The sequence below is a fragment of the Blennius ocellaris genome, assembly GCF_963422515.1.
Source record: "Blennius ocellaris genome assembly, chromosome: 1".
Lineage (NCBI taxonomy): Eukaryota > Metazoa > Chordata > Actinopteri > Blenniiformes > Blenniidae > Blennius > Blennius ocellaris.
In genome coordinates, this window is record NC_137650.1 from 19,362,713 (window position 1) to 19,376,848 (window position 14,136).

The window sequence follows — 14,136 nt, forward strand, 5'->3', positions numbered from 1 at the left end:
TAGGAAAAGTACCAGGAAAAGTATTTTTACTCTTAATTTCCATCTCTGGTTGTCTGGAAATCCCTTTAAACTCCCCCAATAGGTATGAGTTGTATCACGTTTACTTATTGTTCTTTGATCGTCTCCTTCAGGTGGACAGCCGAGGAACAAGCAGCACCGGAAGTCGGCGTCCCTCACATCTTTCAAAGCCATCTATCCCTTCACTGCGCGAAACAACGAGGAGCTCAGCTTCAACGCAGACGACGTCCTGGAGGTGAGGAAGAAATCGAGGGTTATCTGCTCTTCATTTTGTTCGGTCACATGTTGTTTTTTTTCACCCATCTACAAACTCATGTAAAATATTTGTTTTGCTCCGTCTCCGTCTGCCGTCTTCAGGTGGATGAGACGACGGAGCGAGAGGAGGGGTGGCTCTATGGCAGCAAACAGGGGAAGATGGGCTGGTTCCCCGAGAGCTACGTCGAGAGAGTGGCCCCATCGGGCGCAGCTAATAATACTGCGGCCTCGACTCCTGCTAAACTGGCCCTTCAGTCACAGCTCTCGAACGCCCTCGAGGCTGCCAAGGTGGCGGGAGCGAAGTCTGCCTTCACGCCAACACACTCTCCAAACCCCGCACCTTCTGAAACGCAAGGACAGGTGAGGGCTTTGCAGAGCAGCTGTGGACCAGCTGCTCCCCCTTTAATTAGCCACATGTCGTACAGACGGATGCTCACACGCTTTTGCGGTTCGTCCACACTGAAGCAGGTGGTGGGTAACGTGTTGGCTCAAGCCCTGTGTTCCTGGACCGCAAAGACGGATAACCATCTGAACTTCAATAAGGACGACGTGATCCAGGTGTTGGAGCAGCAAGAGAACTGGTGGCTTGGAGAGCTCAATGGGGAAAAGGGTTGGTTCCCCAAAACATACGTAAGCCTGCTGGGGGAAGAAGAATCTGTAGAGTAAGTGCTCATTCACAGTTGTTCTATAAATATCAAATGTTTTATGACAAATGTCAGGGATCCTATAGTATTGTTGGTGAAGACAGCAGATTGGAAAAAAAAAAAAACCTATATCGGCAACACACAATGACTTTGATAATCCCAAACCTGATATGTATACTGGAACAAGTACTTTTTATTGGTCTTATCTTGTTTGGAACAACTATGCATGGTGTAGGATTATGGGTAAAGACGCAAACCTTTCTCATAATCCTCAAAAGGTACGGAGGTTTTTATCTCAAAAAATCAGTCACGTGATAGCGTAACTGTACCCGTGTGTTCAAGTGAGGGAAGAGTTCCAGTATGAGAAGTATTCAGACTACAGGATAATTTCATCGCTTCTGTTGTGATGAGGAATGTGCTGTTGTAACATTTGCAAACTGTCGCATTAACTTTTAATGTGGATGATTAAAATCTCGTTGTCAAATGTAACCAAACTGAGGCTTAAGGTAAAGAACTCGATTTACCAGTCGATCAGGTTTGGGCTGATCAGTCATCAACTCGTATACTTGAGGCTTGAACGATGATGATGATGATGATGATGGACACAGTGAGGCAGAGAAAAAGAATCCTCTGATCGCTGTAGTGCAAAGTTACTAAAGCTGTTTTTACATCAGGAAAGTCGAACGCTAGGTTTGTCAGCGCATAGATTTCCTTGAGGATTGCCTCATACTCTGGTTGTGTGTGGTATGATGCTCGCCATTATGATCTTGATTGAAAGATAAGTGGAATAAGAATTATGAGATTTTAAATGGTAAAAAGACTTTATTGTAAAGAAAAGTTTTAACACGCACACAATTTGGGAGCATTTGTCTCGACTGAGGACACTTTGCCACACGGAGGGTGAGAGGGAGCTCCAATCACCCCCAACCTTGGGGTTAGAAGACCAGCCAGCTGCCCCGTTGGTTAGTAGGGGTTGTAACGTGGTCTTTCTGTGTGCACAGTGCAAAAAGCTCCGGTCTTGACGCAGCAGACTCGAGTGACGGCTTGCAGCTTGAAGGTAAACTTAAAAACTTGCGTAAAATATCTGCACTTCATTCATTTTGAGTAACTATTTCACCATCCTACTTTTTTTTCTTTCTTTCTTTTTCTTCACTTTTGAACTTGAATGTTCAGTCTTAGTTGTTCGACTTGCTTTGACATCGGTGACTCCGCTTATCGCAGCTACATGATCAGACCTGCAGCTGCTTTGCTGATCGTGTTTTTGTTGACACGTGTGCTTTTGTTTTCTAAGAGTATGTAGCGTTGTACACCTACGAGTCTCCAGAGGCCAGCGATCTGACCTTCACAGAGGGGGATGTGATCCTGGTGAGCAAGAGAGACGGCGAGTGGTGGAACGGCTCGATAGGCGACCGCACGGGGCTCTTCCCCAACAACTACGTCAAACCTAAAGAGGCTGACGTAAGGACACGGTGCACACGGGGATGAATTGATCCTCTTGCAATTGATTTACATTGCACTTTGTGGAATTGTTGTAAATGATTTAATAGTCTGTACCTGCTTTCAATCAAGATATATATATATATATATATATATTTAATTTTTTTTTCAGACAACGAGCACATCTGGAAAGAAGAAGCCAGGTAAGCTTCCTTTTTGGGGGCTTTTCCCTCATTAAGAGTCACAGAAATGATTGCAACTCATGTGTTTGTCACAGCTGGAAGTTGAATTTGTGTGTTTTTGCTCAGAGATCGGTCAGGTGATCAAAGCCCACTCCTCCAGTGGCCCGGAGCAGCTCAATCTGGAGAATGGCCAGCTCGTCCTCGTCCTTGGCAAGAACGCCTCCGGCTGGTGGCTCGGGGAGCTGCAGGTCAGCAGTCTGTCTCTGGTGGTACAGCAATGCGTTTCTCCTGACGTTTGTTGCCCTTTAACATTGGTATTAGCAGCTTAAAGTTCCTTGCATTGTTCATGAAGGAAAGAAAACTCAATCCCCTTAGGTTTTTCACTTCTTTTGACCGCTGGTTTTTTTTTTACATGTCTTGCAGATAAAGCAAAGTTTGATTTAGTTTAGTAGATCCTGGGGCTGGAAGTTGAACTGTTATGTCACAGAAATATTGTTGTAGTGTTTCTTACTTGTTAATCAAAGATGGCGCCATAACTTTGCAGCACAAAATAAAATCCTCAAGTTCTGCATTTTTCCTTTTTTTTATTTATGCATCTTTTTTTTTATATATATACTCTAGGCACGTGGTAAAAAGCGGCAGAAGGGCTGGTTCCCTTCCAGCAATGTTAAATTATTAGGATCCAACAGTGGCAAGTCCACACCAGCTCATCAACCAGGTAACACACACACACACACACACACACACACACACACACACACACACACACACACACACACACACACAGAATTGTGTATGTAAGGGTGAAGACGTAAAGTAACACAAAGTCCTGCTTTAGTCTGTCAGGTCATTGCCATATACGACTACAAGGCTGCCAACGGAGACGAGATGAGCTTCTCAAAAGGGCAACTGATCAGTGTTCTGGACAAGACGAACCCTGATTGGTGGAAAGGAGAGATCAACGGGACCACCGGTCTCTTCCCCACCAACTACGTGAAGATGACCACGGCGGACTGTGACCCCAGCCAGCAATGTAAGAGAATACCTTAAACAAAATTCAAATGTGTTTGAAAGCGTTTTTGAACCTCTTGCCACACTCGCACCTGCTCTTCATTTTGTCAAACGCCGTCGCCGTCCTCCATCGCTCTATCACTCTGTCAGTTTGACTGTTTTCCCTTCACCTCCTCCTCCCAATCTTGCTTTATTGCTTTCTCTCATTCCTTAGTTTCTGTTTCCTTCTCCTTTCAGGGCCGTAGAGAGACTCTTCCTCCTTCACATCCTCCTCCTCCTCTTCTCCTCCTCCTCCTCCTCCTCCTGACTTCAGAGAGACCCACTATCACACTCTGCCTCTCACCAGGTGGAATGTCTGGACTCTCTCTACTAACTTCTCCTCCTGAGGGCAGCTCACTGTATATTTCTGAAGAAATGTTCTGTGAAGAGTGAAATAGGATGAAGTTTCTTTGACCCTCTGCTCCTTCTGCCAAATGTCAAACCCACAGTGCCTTGTTAGATGCTTTTGTTCTGAGCAAACATCATCACACATGATGGTGTTAAGTTAGAGGAATAGTGTGTGAAGCAGAGTGATGGTGGGTTTCCCTATTGCTTGATTTTCTTTCTTTTCTTTGCAACTATCAGGAAAGTTGTTTCACTAAATCACTTTGTTCCATTACATTATTTCTTTATTGCAGCACTTTTTTTCTAGCCATTTCTGTCTGCCTGTCCTCAAAGAAACCTCTTTACTCATATCCTCACTATTATTGTAACTTTTAAGATTTGTTCTTTTTCCTGAAGATGAATAAATGCCAGCTCTCATCTTGTGGATGTTTAGTGACGCTTCCAATTGAAGATGTTGTTCTTGTTGAACACGGGTTGTGATCTGCTGCATTGCTTGTGGTTGTACTTTGAAATACAGGATAAAATAATATATTCAACATAGTTGATGCAGGCTGTTTAAGGTTAGACACTTATATGAAGGACATGGCACAATGTGGTGACTGAATTTTAGAAAATTCATATTATGGAATTTTTTTTTTTTACAAGCAACATATTGTTTTGGGCCTTTGATCAAGTACTTTTCAAAGTCATAGCTACAAGGTGCTTTCCTAACAAAAGCAACAACACAAAACACATTTTAAAAATGGTGACTAAAATGGCAGACATGTGAAAAAGCATCTTATCAGCAAAAGCCAAATGGTACAAGTGACTTTTAAGACTTGATTTAAATGAGAAAAGTGACTTTGCCAGCATGAGGTTCTCAGGTTTTAAGCTGTACGACAGGGTAGCCTGAACAACGGAGGCAAATAATATAAACATAAGCGTCTTTACAGGTTAAATACTGTATGTTAAAAGCCATAGCTGAAGATATTAATAACAGACACACTCTTGAAAAGAGCATGTGGATGATAAACCCAAAATTAATATATAAATTATCGTTATTGTTTAAAGAAGTGTGCTATGAAGAAATAGGAGATTTTTGTTTCTCACGTTTGAATTCTATTTCAGGGTTTGTATGTTGTTGGAGGTGAGATTATATAATTGATAATAAATATATATTATCAACTACATTGGTTAATGTAAAAAAAAATGGGATGTGTGGAGTTTACACATTCTCCCTGTGCGTGTGTGGGTTTTCTTGTTTCCTCCCACAGTATTTGAGATGAACTGGTGATCCTGCTTCACCACAGCACAGAACAATAACTCATTTGTTGATTGACAACAAATGTCAGGTAACAAAAGAAGGTGGAATTCAGCCTGTAAGCCTGTATCGAGGCACGACGACCATGATGGGAAAGCATATCAAACTGACCTGTTTTTTGCATTTATCTTTAATTTGACATTTTAGTGTATACAGGTGATTATACATTACTTCAGGTTTACTGGATGAGCTCCCCTGAGAGCAGCATAGTGTCTTATCACATCTGAATTGAAATGTATCTCATCTTTATGACTCTGCAATAAGAAATAAAAACAATATTATTTGGTGTAATATGGAAGCCTTGTTATTGGTTCATGAAATACCTTCTATAAGCTCCCATGTGCATGTTGTCTTCAGTGTTTCTATTGTCAACACAATACTTGTAATCAAGATGAGCAGATACATGGATACAACCTTTTCTCACTGAAACTTTTTCTTTCATTTTCATGAAGTCAGACTTCTTTTTCTTTTCTTTTTTCTCCTTCAGCCACACTTCTGCTTTTTAACTTCACCCCAAAGGTTTGGTCTTCAAAAGCAATTTATTTTCTTTTCTTTTCCCTTTAAATACATTTAGAAACTTAACCCTGTATCTGATTTGCTTTACCGCGGAAGGCTTTTCAGAGCTGAGAGCGAAGAACATTTCCTTTATGTTTGAAACTTATTTCAGTAGCAGACGTCAAAAAGAAACTAGACAAACATTGAGAGGCTTCTGCTCAGAACATGCAGATTAGGGTGTGAAAAAAGGCGAGGGACTCTTCCTGTTTTTGCACAAACAGACTTACCAGCAATGAGACGATAACGGCTCATAAGACGACCACAGACGGACTCGACCGGAGCGACAGCAGTACCATCACACTTTGCAAAAAGACACGACGACAGGGGAAACTAAATCAAACACAGTTGGAGCAATGGCATCGCAAAGAATATTTAATTTTCTAAATCTTTGGAATGGGACGGTGGAATGGGAGGATGAAGGTGAAGGGAGAGAAGGTAAAGAAAGTAAAGGGTCAGTGACAGAGAAGCCGTCTGATTGTGTGGGAGCCTCGCAATTAGGAAATGAGCAACTTTTGCCTGGTAAGTGCATGCGTTCCCTTTTCCATCCTCCATTCTTTCCTTCTGCTGGCTCTTACTTCCTCTCACCAACTTCCGTTGTGTTAATAAAAATATGGGATTGTGTTTTTCTCACAGTAGAACATCCAGCAGGAGGCAGTAAATGCACTGCTGATGTGTTGCCGTAAGTCATTTGACTGTGATGTGGTTCAATTGGCTGCGCCAGTTCAACTCTTTTCTCTTGTTGTGTTGTTCTGCAGGGTGCGCAGACCTGAACAGCCTGGACTCACTGAGCCCCCAGGAGAAGAAGCGACAGGGTTACATCCACGAGCTGATACAGACTGAGGAGAGATATGTGGAGGACCTGCAGATCGTGCTGGATGTAATGCACACAAATCTTGTTGAAAACACTTCAGTCCATTTACAGTCAACGACACAAGAACAGTGAGAGGCTGATTCAAAACAGCTTCTGTTTTGTGGGTGTGAAATATGACTCGTGGGGTGTCGCATGTACTCCTAATCACATGCTGTGTAACTAGGAGTGTGTGTGTAAATAAGTCAACTGTATTTCTGTCTGTGTTTGTGTGCGTGCAGGTGTTTCACAGGCCGATGTCCCAGTCAGGACGCCTGACTGAAGCAGAGATGTCCATGATCTTTGTCAACTGGAAAGAGCTGCTGGCCTGCAACGCCAAACTGGTCAAGTAAATATCACAAATAGGGAGTGAATACACCTGTCAATATCTGAGGAAGGGGTATAATGTTTTGTGTGTGGAAGATGTTATAAAACTGATTCGAGTTTGCGTGTACGTGTGCGTGTGTGTGTGTGTGTGTGTGCGTGTGCGCAGAGCACTGGGGGATCGTAAGAAGATGGAAGGGCAGAACATGCCGGTGCAGATGATCGGAGACATCCTGGCTGCTGAGCTGTCCCACATGCAGCCTTACATTCGTTTCTGCTCCTGCCAGATCAACGGAGCCTCGCTGCTCCAGACCCGCACCGACAATGAGCCAGACTTCAAAGACTTCCTTAAGGTAAGAAACAGGAAGTGGAACAAGAAAAGAAACATCACTTTGAAACCGCAGGAGGAAGATTCCCCAGCACCACGCGTTTTGTTTACGACATTTATTTCTCAATGCCAGTTGTATTATTTATAATGTGAGAGCTTTGTTTTAATTTTTTCATGCCTTTTCCTTTTAAACATCATACAGTTGATGTTTTGAGTCTGTACTTTGTCATCGCAAGAAGATGGAAAACTAAAATGTGTGTCTTTTAACATTCATCAGAAAATCGCTACAGACTACAGGTGTAAAGGGATGCCGCTGTCCAGCTTCCTGCTGAAGCCAATGCAGAGGATCACGCGCTATCCGCTGCACATCAAAAATGTAAGCTGCTGTGGCTCAAATCGTGACTTGAGATAAAAATCTGAACGCTTATTTTCTATTACGTTGGTGAGCTTCATGGCCGCGTGTGTTTGTAGATCTTGGAGTGCACAGCCGAGGGTCACGCTGATCGAGGTTCCCTGAAAGAGGCTCTGGAGAGAGCGGAGGAGCTCTGCCAGCAGGTTCTCTTCCTTTACTTCGGAGTCGACTTTGTGTTCGATTATTTGCCGCGGTTATTATTGTAGTTCAGCGTTTTGTTCCCTGATGATGGATCCTTTTGTGCAGGTAAATGAGGGTGTGAGAGAAAAGGAAAACTCTGAACGACTGGAATGGATTCAGACCCACGTACAGTGCGACGGTACCGCTGAGGTATGACGACCGCCATTGACCCTCCTCGTAAACAGTTTTCTATATTTACTAAAGCCAGTGGGAATGTGACTTCAAAAAAAACCTCAACGTACTCTCTTTCCACAGCGTTTGACCTTTAACTCGCTCACTAACTGTCTGGGTCCCAGGAAGCTGCTGCACAGCGGTAAGGTGAGTAACGCTGGCACAGTTTCTCAGTGTTTGACTCCGGGAGGCTGGACTGAGCTCCTCAGCAGCTCTGGTGGGTCTAATGCGTTCTGAAGAAAAGGTTTTTTTTTTGTTTTTTTCTCATTTGCCTGCATTAATGTTTTAAAATATGATAAAGTAGATGAGATCAGCCGGAGTGTAGCGCACAGGGGGATGAAAAACATGAGTGGGTCAGACCTCTAGAAGTTATGTGGTTGCTCGTTGTGGGCTGATTCCTGTCTGGAGATGCAACAGATTGACCTCAGAGATCCTCAAACTCGTCCTTTATTATTTATTTTTAATCTGAACCGGAGGCTTGTGGAAGCAGACAATTCTCAGAAACACCACAATACTATAAAGTTTATGTTCCTTCATAATTTCATTTAAACACTGAAAATTATTACACTTAAATAGTTCATTGTTTTGTTTTTTTTTATCTCATTTTAAATCGGAATCAAAAATATGGCACCTTAAAATATGATACATTTTTCCTCACTTAAACTTTTAAAAACTCTTAAGGAATTTTAGTTAGGTCACATTTGGTCCGGAGGATGATAATATATTCTGTTTGTGCTTCGTGGTCTATTGGATTAGATACTTTTGAAGGTTGAATTTGTGAGTCCTATAAATATGTAACGTCTATCCTGTACCATGCTTTATTAGAAAAAAAAAAGAAAAAAAAGTCATAAATATGAAATCGTTGTTTGTCGATTACAAATTTAATTTCTCGGATTCAATCTCTTTCTATCTTGTCAGATGTACAAGGCGAAAAGCAACAAGGAACTTTGGGCTTTCCTCTTCAACGACTTTCTGCTCCTCACTCACTCGGCGAAACAGTTCTCCTCCTCTGGCCCCGATAAACTATTCAGCAACAAAAGCAACACGCAGCTGAAGATGTACAAACCAGTAAGAGACGAACACCGGGGGCAACGTGTCTCTAAAGCACAAGAGAAGATGTTGTCTTGTTCTGCATGACGGTGTGTCGTTTGTTTTTTGTTTCTTTTTTTGTTTTTCCTGTAGCCTGTGCTGTTAAATGAAGTTCTGGTGAAGCTTCCAGACCCTTCCAGTGACGAGCCCACCTTCCACATCTCACACATTGACAGAGTCTACATCCTGAGGACCGACAACATCAACGAGCGGTAGGTTCACACACAGGAAGCTGCTTCTGGTGGCGTGTCTGATGTCTTTCTGACAACGTTTTTGTGCATCTTTCAGGACAGCTTGGGTTCAGAAGATTAAAGCTGCCTCAGAGGAGTTTATCGAGACCGAAAAGAAAAAAAGAGAAAAGGCGTATCAAGGTTGGCCTCTTTGAACCAGCCGTCACATTCCTGTCGCCCGGCGTGCTCATCTCGGTCAATGTAATGATCCATCCATGTGTGCGCATGTGTGTATTAGCGGCCCGATCTGTGAAGGCAAGCGGGATCGGCAGACTGCTCGTCACCATTTTGGAAGCCACTGAACTAAAGGCGGGAAAACCCAACGGTGAGCATGAATTCACTCGTATTCTAAAGATGTGCTCACACTTCAGTGGTCTGAAACTCAATCCATGAACTGTTGTCCTCTTTGAAAGCAGAGGATCTCAGAGCGGGGACAGGGAAGCTTTATAATAACAACCAGGGAGACAACATAGTATTTATTATGTCAGAAACTCTGGTGCAGCCACAGAAAATAACAAGTAAAATAAAAGACTGGGCTGCTGTAGAAACAGAAATCGGCTTCAACAAAGGAAAATCGATTTGATATTAGAAGCTGAGACGCAACTGCTTGGTTCAGTGAGTCGTCGTCATTATGAAAGTATGAAGTCAATTTATGCGTCTTCATTCTTCAGCTGTTTTTTTTAATGCTTTGTAAGATTTGTTATTTTTTTTTGCTCTTTCTGATTTTTCCTTCCTCTTGACTACTTGCAACTTTTTCTCGTCTGACCTGTGTTTCTTTACTTCACCTCCTCGTCCCCCTCTTCATTCTGAGCCGGTATGTCTTTGTCTGCTCTGCAGGGAAGAGTAACCCTTACTGTGAGGTGACGATGGGCACGCAGGCCTTCACTTCCAGGACGCTTAATGACACCCTGAACCCGAAGTGGAACTTCAACTGTCAGTTTCACATCAAAGACCTTTACCAGGACGTCCTCTGCATCACCATCTTTGAAAGGGACCAGTTTGGACCTGATGGTGAGCAACAAGCTGCTTCACTCCACTCTTCTCATCTGCTGTTGATTACCTACAGACTGATCGTTACATTTCTGGAGATGTTATTACTGATCTATTGTTTAGTTTTTATTTTTTTTATCTTGTTTACATCAGTAGCTTCTCTCTCGTTTGTTTCCCCCCCCCCATCTCAGACTTCCTGGGTAGGACAGAAGTTCCTGTGGCGACTATAAAGAAAGAATTGGAAAACAAGGGCCCGGTGACGCGCCGTCTCCTCCTGCACGAGGTTCCCACAGGAGAAGTGTGGGTCCGCCTCGATTTGCAGCTCTTCGGCAACAAATAGCCACAGTAGAAGAACTGATAGTAAACCGTGGCCCCATCAGACGCCTCCAAACAAGAACTAGCAAAAAATAAGAAGCTGCTTTATTTCTCCTCAACAGAAAAGAATAATGACTTGCTACCACAGGGTTACGACATGTTCTGAGATGTGATCTATGTATATAAGAAACCCTCAGACTCTTACACACGTCAAGACTTAACAGATGTAATATTAACTGTCACTCACGAAACGGCTACTGATCTCGCATCATTCCTCCTGTAGAGTTAAGAGTCTGTTTAGAATCGTAAAGCCGCCAAAATCAAAAGTAAAGTTTTTACCCCCTCGGTTACTTATGATGGAACGGGAATCACGACTGGTGCAATATTGAGTTTCTCCACAAGACTTTACACACAATCCTGATCTGTCAGCTGTAGTAATTTACAACCTCAGAACTGGAGGACGACGGCTAACGAGCGATTAATTATAGAAGCGAACAAAGCTTGTGAAGGATTTTACACCGGAGGACCGTTATCATTGTGTTTGTTTAGGTATTCTCACGTTGCCAAGTCTGCACAACTGAGGCCATTTAAGACATTGACACAAGTTGCAATTTTTTTATTTTTTTTTTTTTATTGGAACTGCCAGGATATATCTGTGATTAGGTTTTTTGGGGTTGTTTTTTTCTTTTGGAATATCCGAGGAGCTCACGACTGACAGCTTCTGAGCGTCCGCTGACCTGCCACCGTACGCTGTGTGGCGTCAGCGTGGCTCAGTGACATTAGGAGCGTCAGAAACGCGGCGCAATGGATGACGGACGGGTGCGCGTTAAATGCCTGAGACGGCCCGGAGGAGAAGTTTTAGTCCAGTTGGTTTACTACTGTAGACGGGTGATCTCATGACGCTTTGTCCCGGGTTCAGTCTGTCACTGTAACTGTAGTTGTAGTTTTCTTTGTGGGCATTTGTGACGCCATGTCTTTGGGATGTAAACGTACTGAAACGGTTGAGAAATGGAATTGTTTTCATCTGAGGGGTTTTGATGATGCAACATGTGGAGTTAAACGCAACCTATGGTCTTGATGCAAATTTTCTTTGATGTCCTTTTCTAAAATGTTTTAACTCCTTTGGGATGAAGCTGGGTTTGATTATTGTCTCTCTTTTTTTTTTTTATTATTTGTTTTGGGAATGCAAAACCAGCTCAGTAATTCAAGTGTGTTTGCAAACTTATTTAAGGTGAAATGAAGCTGCACTCATGAACGTCTCCTTCCATGCCTCTGTCTTTCTCTCGAAACCGAGTCGACTGTTCCTGCTTTGCCTTTTTGTTACACACCAATTCTATGACGTCAACTTTTGGGATCAGCGAGTGATTTGCCGGCAACAGTCGTCAGTGTTTGTCTCAAATGTATCTTTGTTCTTCTGCCGTTCCTCTGCCAGACATGTATGGTTTGTCCTGCTTCAGTGCTTTGTTGCCTCATTCATCCACCAAGAACTTTCTGGGGATTAAGGTTGTTTAAAACGATATTTAAATTCTAATTTGACTTCACGGTGTCTTTGTTTTTACTCTACGTCCAGTTTCCTCTCGAACTCAGAGAACACTGCCGGTGCTCTGGATATGAACGAACAAGTGTTGTATTTATTTCTTAATTTATGCGCGCGACTATCCCAAAGGCCTTTTATGGCCTTTGCTGTGTCATCATGGAGGATCAGTTAGTTTTCCACTGGGTTTGCTTTCGACATGTTGCCACTGTTTTGAAAGCCGGTTCAGTTTCCCAGCTGGTCCTCATTTTTGTGGTTCAGTTTTACTGTAAGTTGATAGGTCACTAGTCATTTTCTCATGCTTGCAGTTTTGTGCTCCATTCATGTGTTTTATTCATTTAGCTGCTTGTTTTTAAGTCATATTATTTTGGTTCTTGAATTTGTGGAAAATGGGCAGAGATGGGACGACCTTTCTTTACTGTGTGAATGTGTTCAAGCTCGTCTTTGATGTTTTTTTCGGTTTGTTTTTTTTAATTTTACTGCTGCCTTCTGCGTCGATGGATGCTGTGCCGCGTTAGTGTCGCCCCCTAACCTGGACTGTCTGTTCACACCTGATCAGAAATTGAGTCTGTAACCTGCTGTTTGTACTCACTTTTTGCCTCCGTGTGGCACTCTCTGAATCAGGGTTCTTAAAGCAAATTAAAGACAATAAAAGTCAGCAAACTGTCGATTCACTGGAAAGAAAAGGTACATTAAAACACTGCTGTTAAAGCTGCCACACATCTTCATGCTGCAGTCCATACGACGATTTCACTGCCAGATCTCTTATCTACGTTTTCTGATTTGTGCCGCCATCATACATTTTTTTTTATAGATTTTATGGGGGATGTTTTGGAGAAGTGTTTTTTCTTCATTTACCATTGGAATGTGTTCTTCAAAGAAAAAAAAAAGAAGCTTTGTCACGTATTTCTATACAAATATAACCCAAACCAGTTTTGAATTATAAAGTTTGATCTATTCTAATTTAATATAAATGTATACATAATAAAAACAAAGCAATTGAAACAATATTTACATACATTTCCCAACACACTCCCCTCCACTCGCCATCACTGGACCTCTGGTACACTTACAGCACATTTTCAAATGTATCAAGAAGGGGAATTCTAATAATTTGACTCTTGGAAAAGTGGGAAAGGGTATGATCCTATGAAAGAATCTTTTTTTTTTTGATTAGCTATGTTTTTCACAATTCATAAGCTAAGTCTATTAAGTAGGAAACAAAGATTTCAATGTTTAATTTTCCCCCAAATATCTGGAGGAACAGTGTTTTTAGATGCTCTTGAGTTTAGAAAAGTAAAATAAAAAGTCTAATTAATAGAAAGTATAATGTGATTTTTAAAACCAATTTGGACAAATCTCATGTTGTTGCGTCTTTTTCTTGGAAGGCTTTCTAAAGATTCCACTGGTTTGTCTGGATGTCCAGCCACAGATTAAGTGGCGTTCAGTGTGGAGTTTGTCGGTGCGCACCAATAGCTCTCATTAAGTCCTTCTTCACTCTCCACTGGCTCTGAGGCCACAGGAGCAGCAGTCATTACGCAACGACGCTGAGTGACTCTACCAAGTCTGACAGAAACACACACAGCTGCGTTACTGAGTCGGCAAAGTCAGCTGAGCTCAGCCTGCTGTGGCTGAGTGCTGCAGTGGTAGTAATGGACTTAATGCAGCAGGGTGCTGCTGATGTAACGATAACTGATGCAAGTTGTATCCTTTACACTTGATTTAAAAAAAAAAAAAAAAAAAAGTGCAGTAGCAGAACCACCGATCCTGACCACGAGGAAAAGAGTTCACATAATTCATCGAGGTAGTCTTCTCACAGGACACTGCTGATCTTTCTTAGCCAATGACATAATTACAGTGAAATTTAAATTTCTTTACAAAGTCTACCTACCTTGAAGACGTTCACTGTAGTTTTTCTTTTATATAAAAA

General features: G+C 42.3%; 1 protein-coding gene across 1 annotated transcript in view; it reads left to right on the plus strand.

Moving 5' to 3' along the window:
• Positions 1–12,878, plus strand: part of itsn2b (intersectin 2b) — a 30,412-nt gene extending 17,534 nt beyond the window's left edge. Inside the window, exons 19-40 of the mRNA XM_080494403.1 lie at positions 132–253; positions 376–633; positions 739–935; positions 1,919–1,974; positions 2,209–2,375; positions 2,527–2,557; positions 2,663–2,784; positions 3,158–3,254; positions 3,375–3,569; positions 6,542–6,663; positions 6,876–6,982; positions 7,127–7,310; positions 7,563–7,661; positions 7,757–7,840; positions 7,944–8,027; positions 8,133–8,195; positions 8,967–9,116; positions 9,231–9,349; positions 9,426–9,508; positions 9,606–9,692; positions 10,205–10,378; positions 10,549–12,878. Of these exons, the coding sequence (XP_080350529.1) occupies positions 132–253; positions 376–633; positions 739–935; positions 1,919–1,974; positions 2,209–2,375; positions 2,527–2,557; positions 2,663–2,784; positions 3,158–3,254; positions 3,375–3,569; positions 6,542–6,663; positions 6,876–6,982; positions 7,127–7,310; positions 7,563–7,661; positions 7,757–7,840; positions 7,944–8,027; positions 8,133–8,195; positions 8,967–9,116; positions 9,231–9,349; positions 9,426–9,508; positions 9,606–9,692; positions 10,205–10,378; positions 10,549–10,697 (2,750 nt within the window). The 3' untranslated portion in view covers positions 10,698–12,878. The remainder of the gene's footprint in view (positions 1–131; positions 254–375; positions 634–738; positions 936–1,918; positions 1,975–2,208; positions 2,376–2,526; positions 2,558–2,662; positions 2,785–3,157; positions 3,255–3,374; positions 3,570–6,541; positions 6,664–6,875; positions 6,983–7,126; positions 7,311–7,562; positions 7,662–7,756; positions 7,841–7,943; positions 8,028–8,132; positions 8,196–8,966; positions 9,117–9,230; positions 9,350–9,425; positions 9,509–9,605; positions 9,693–10,204; positions 10,379–10,548) is intronic.
• The last annotated feature ends 1,258 nt before the right edge of the window (positions 12,879–14,136 follow it).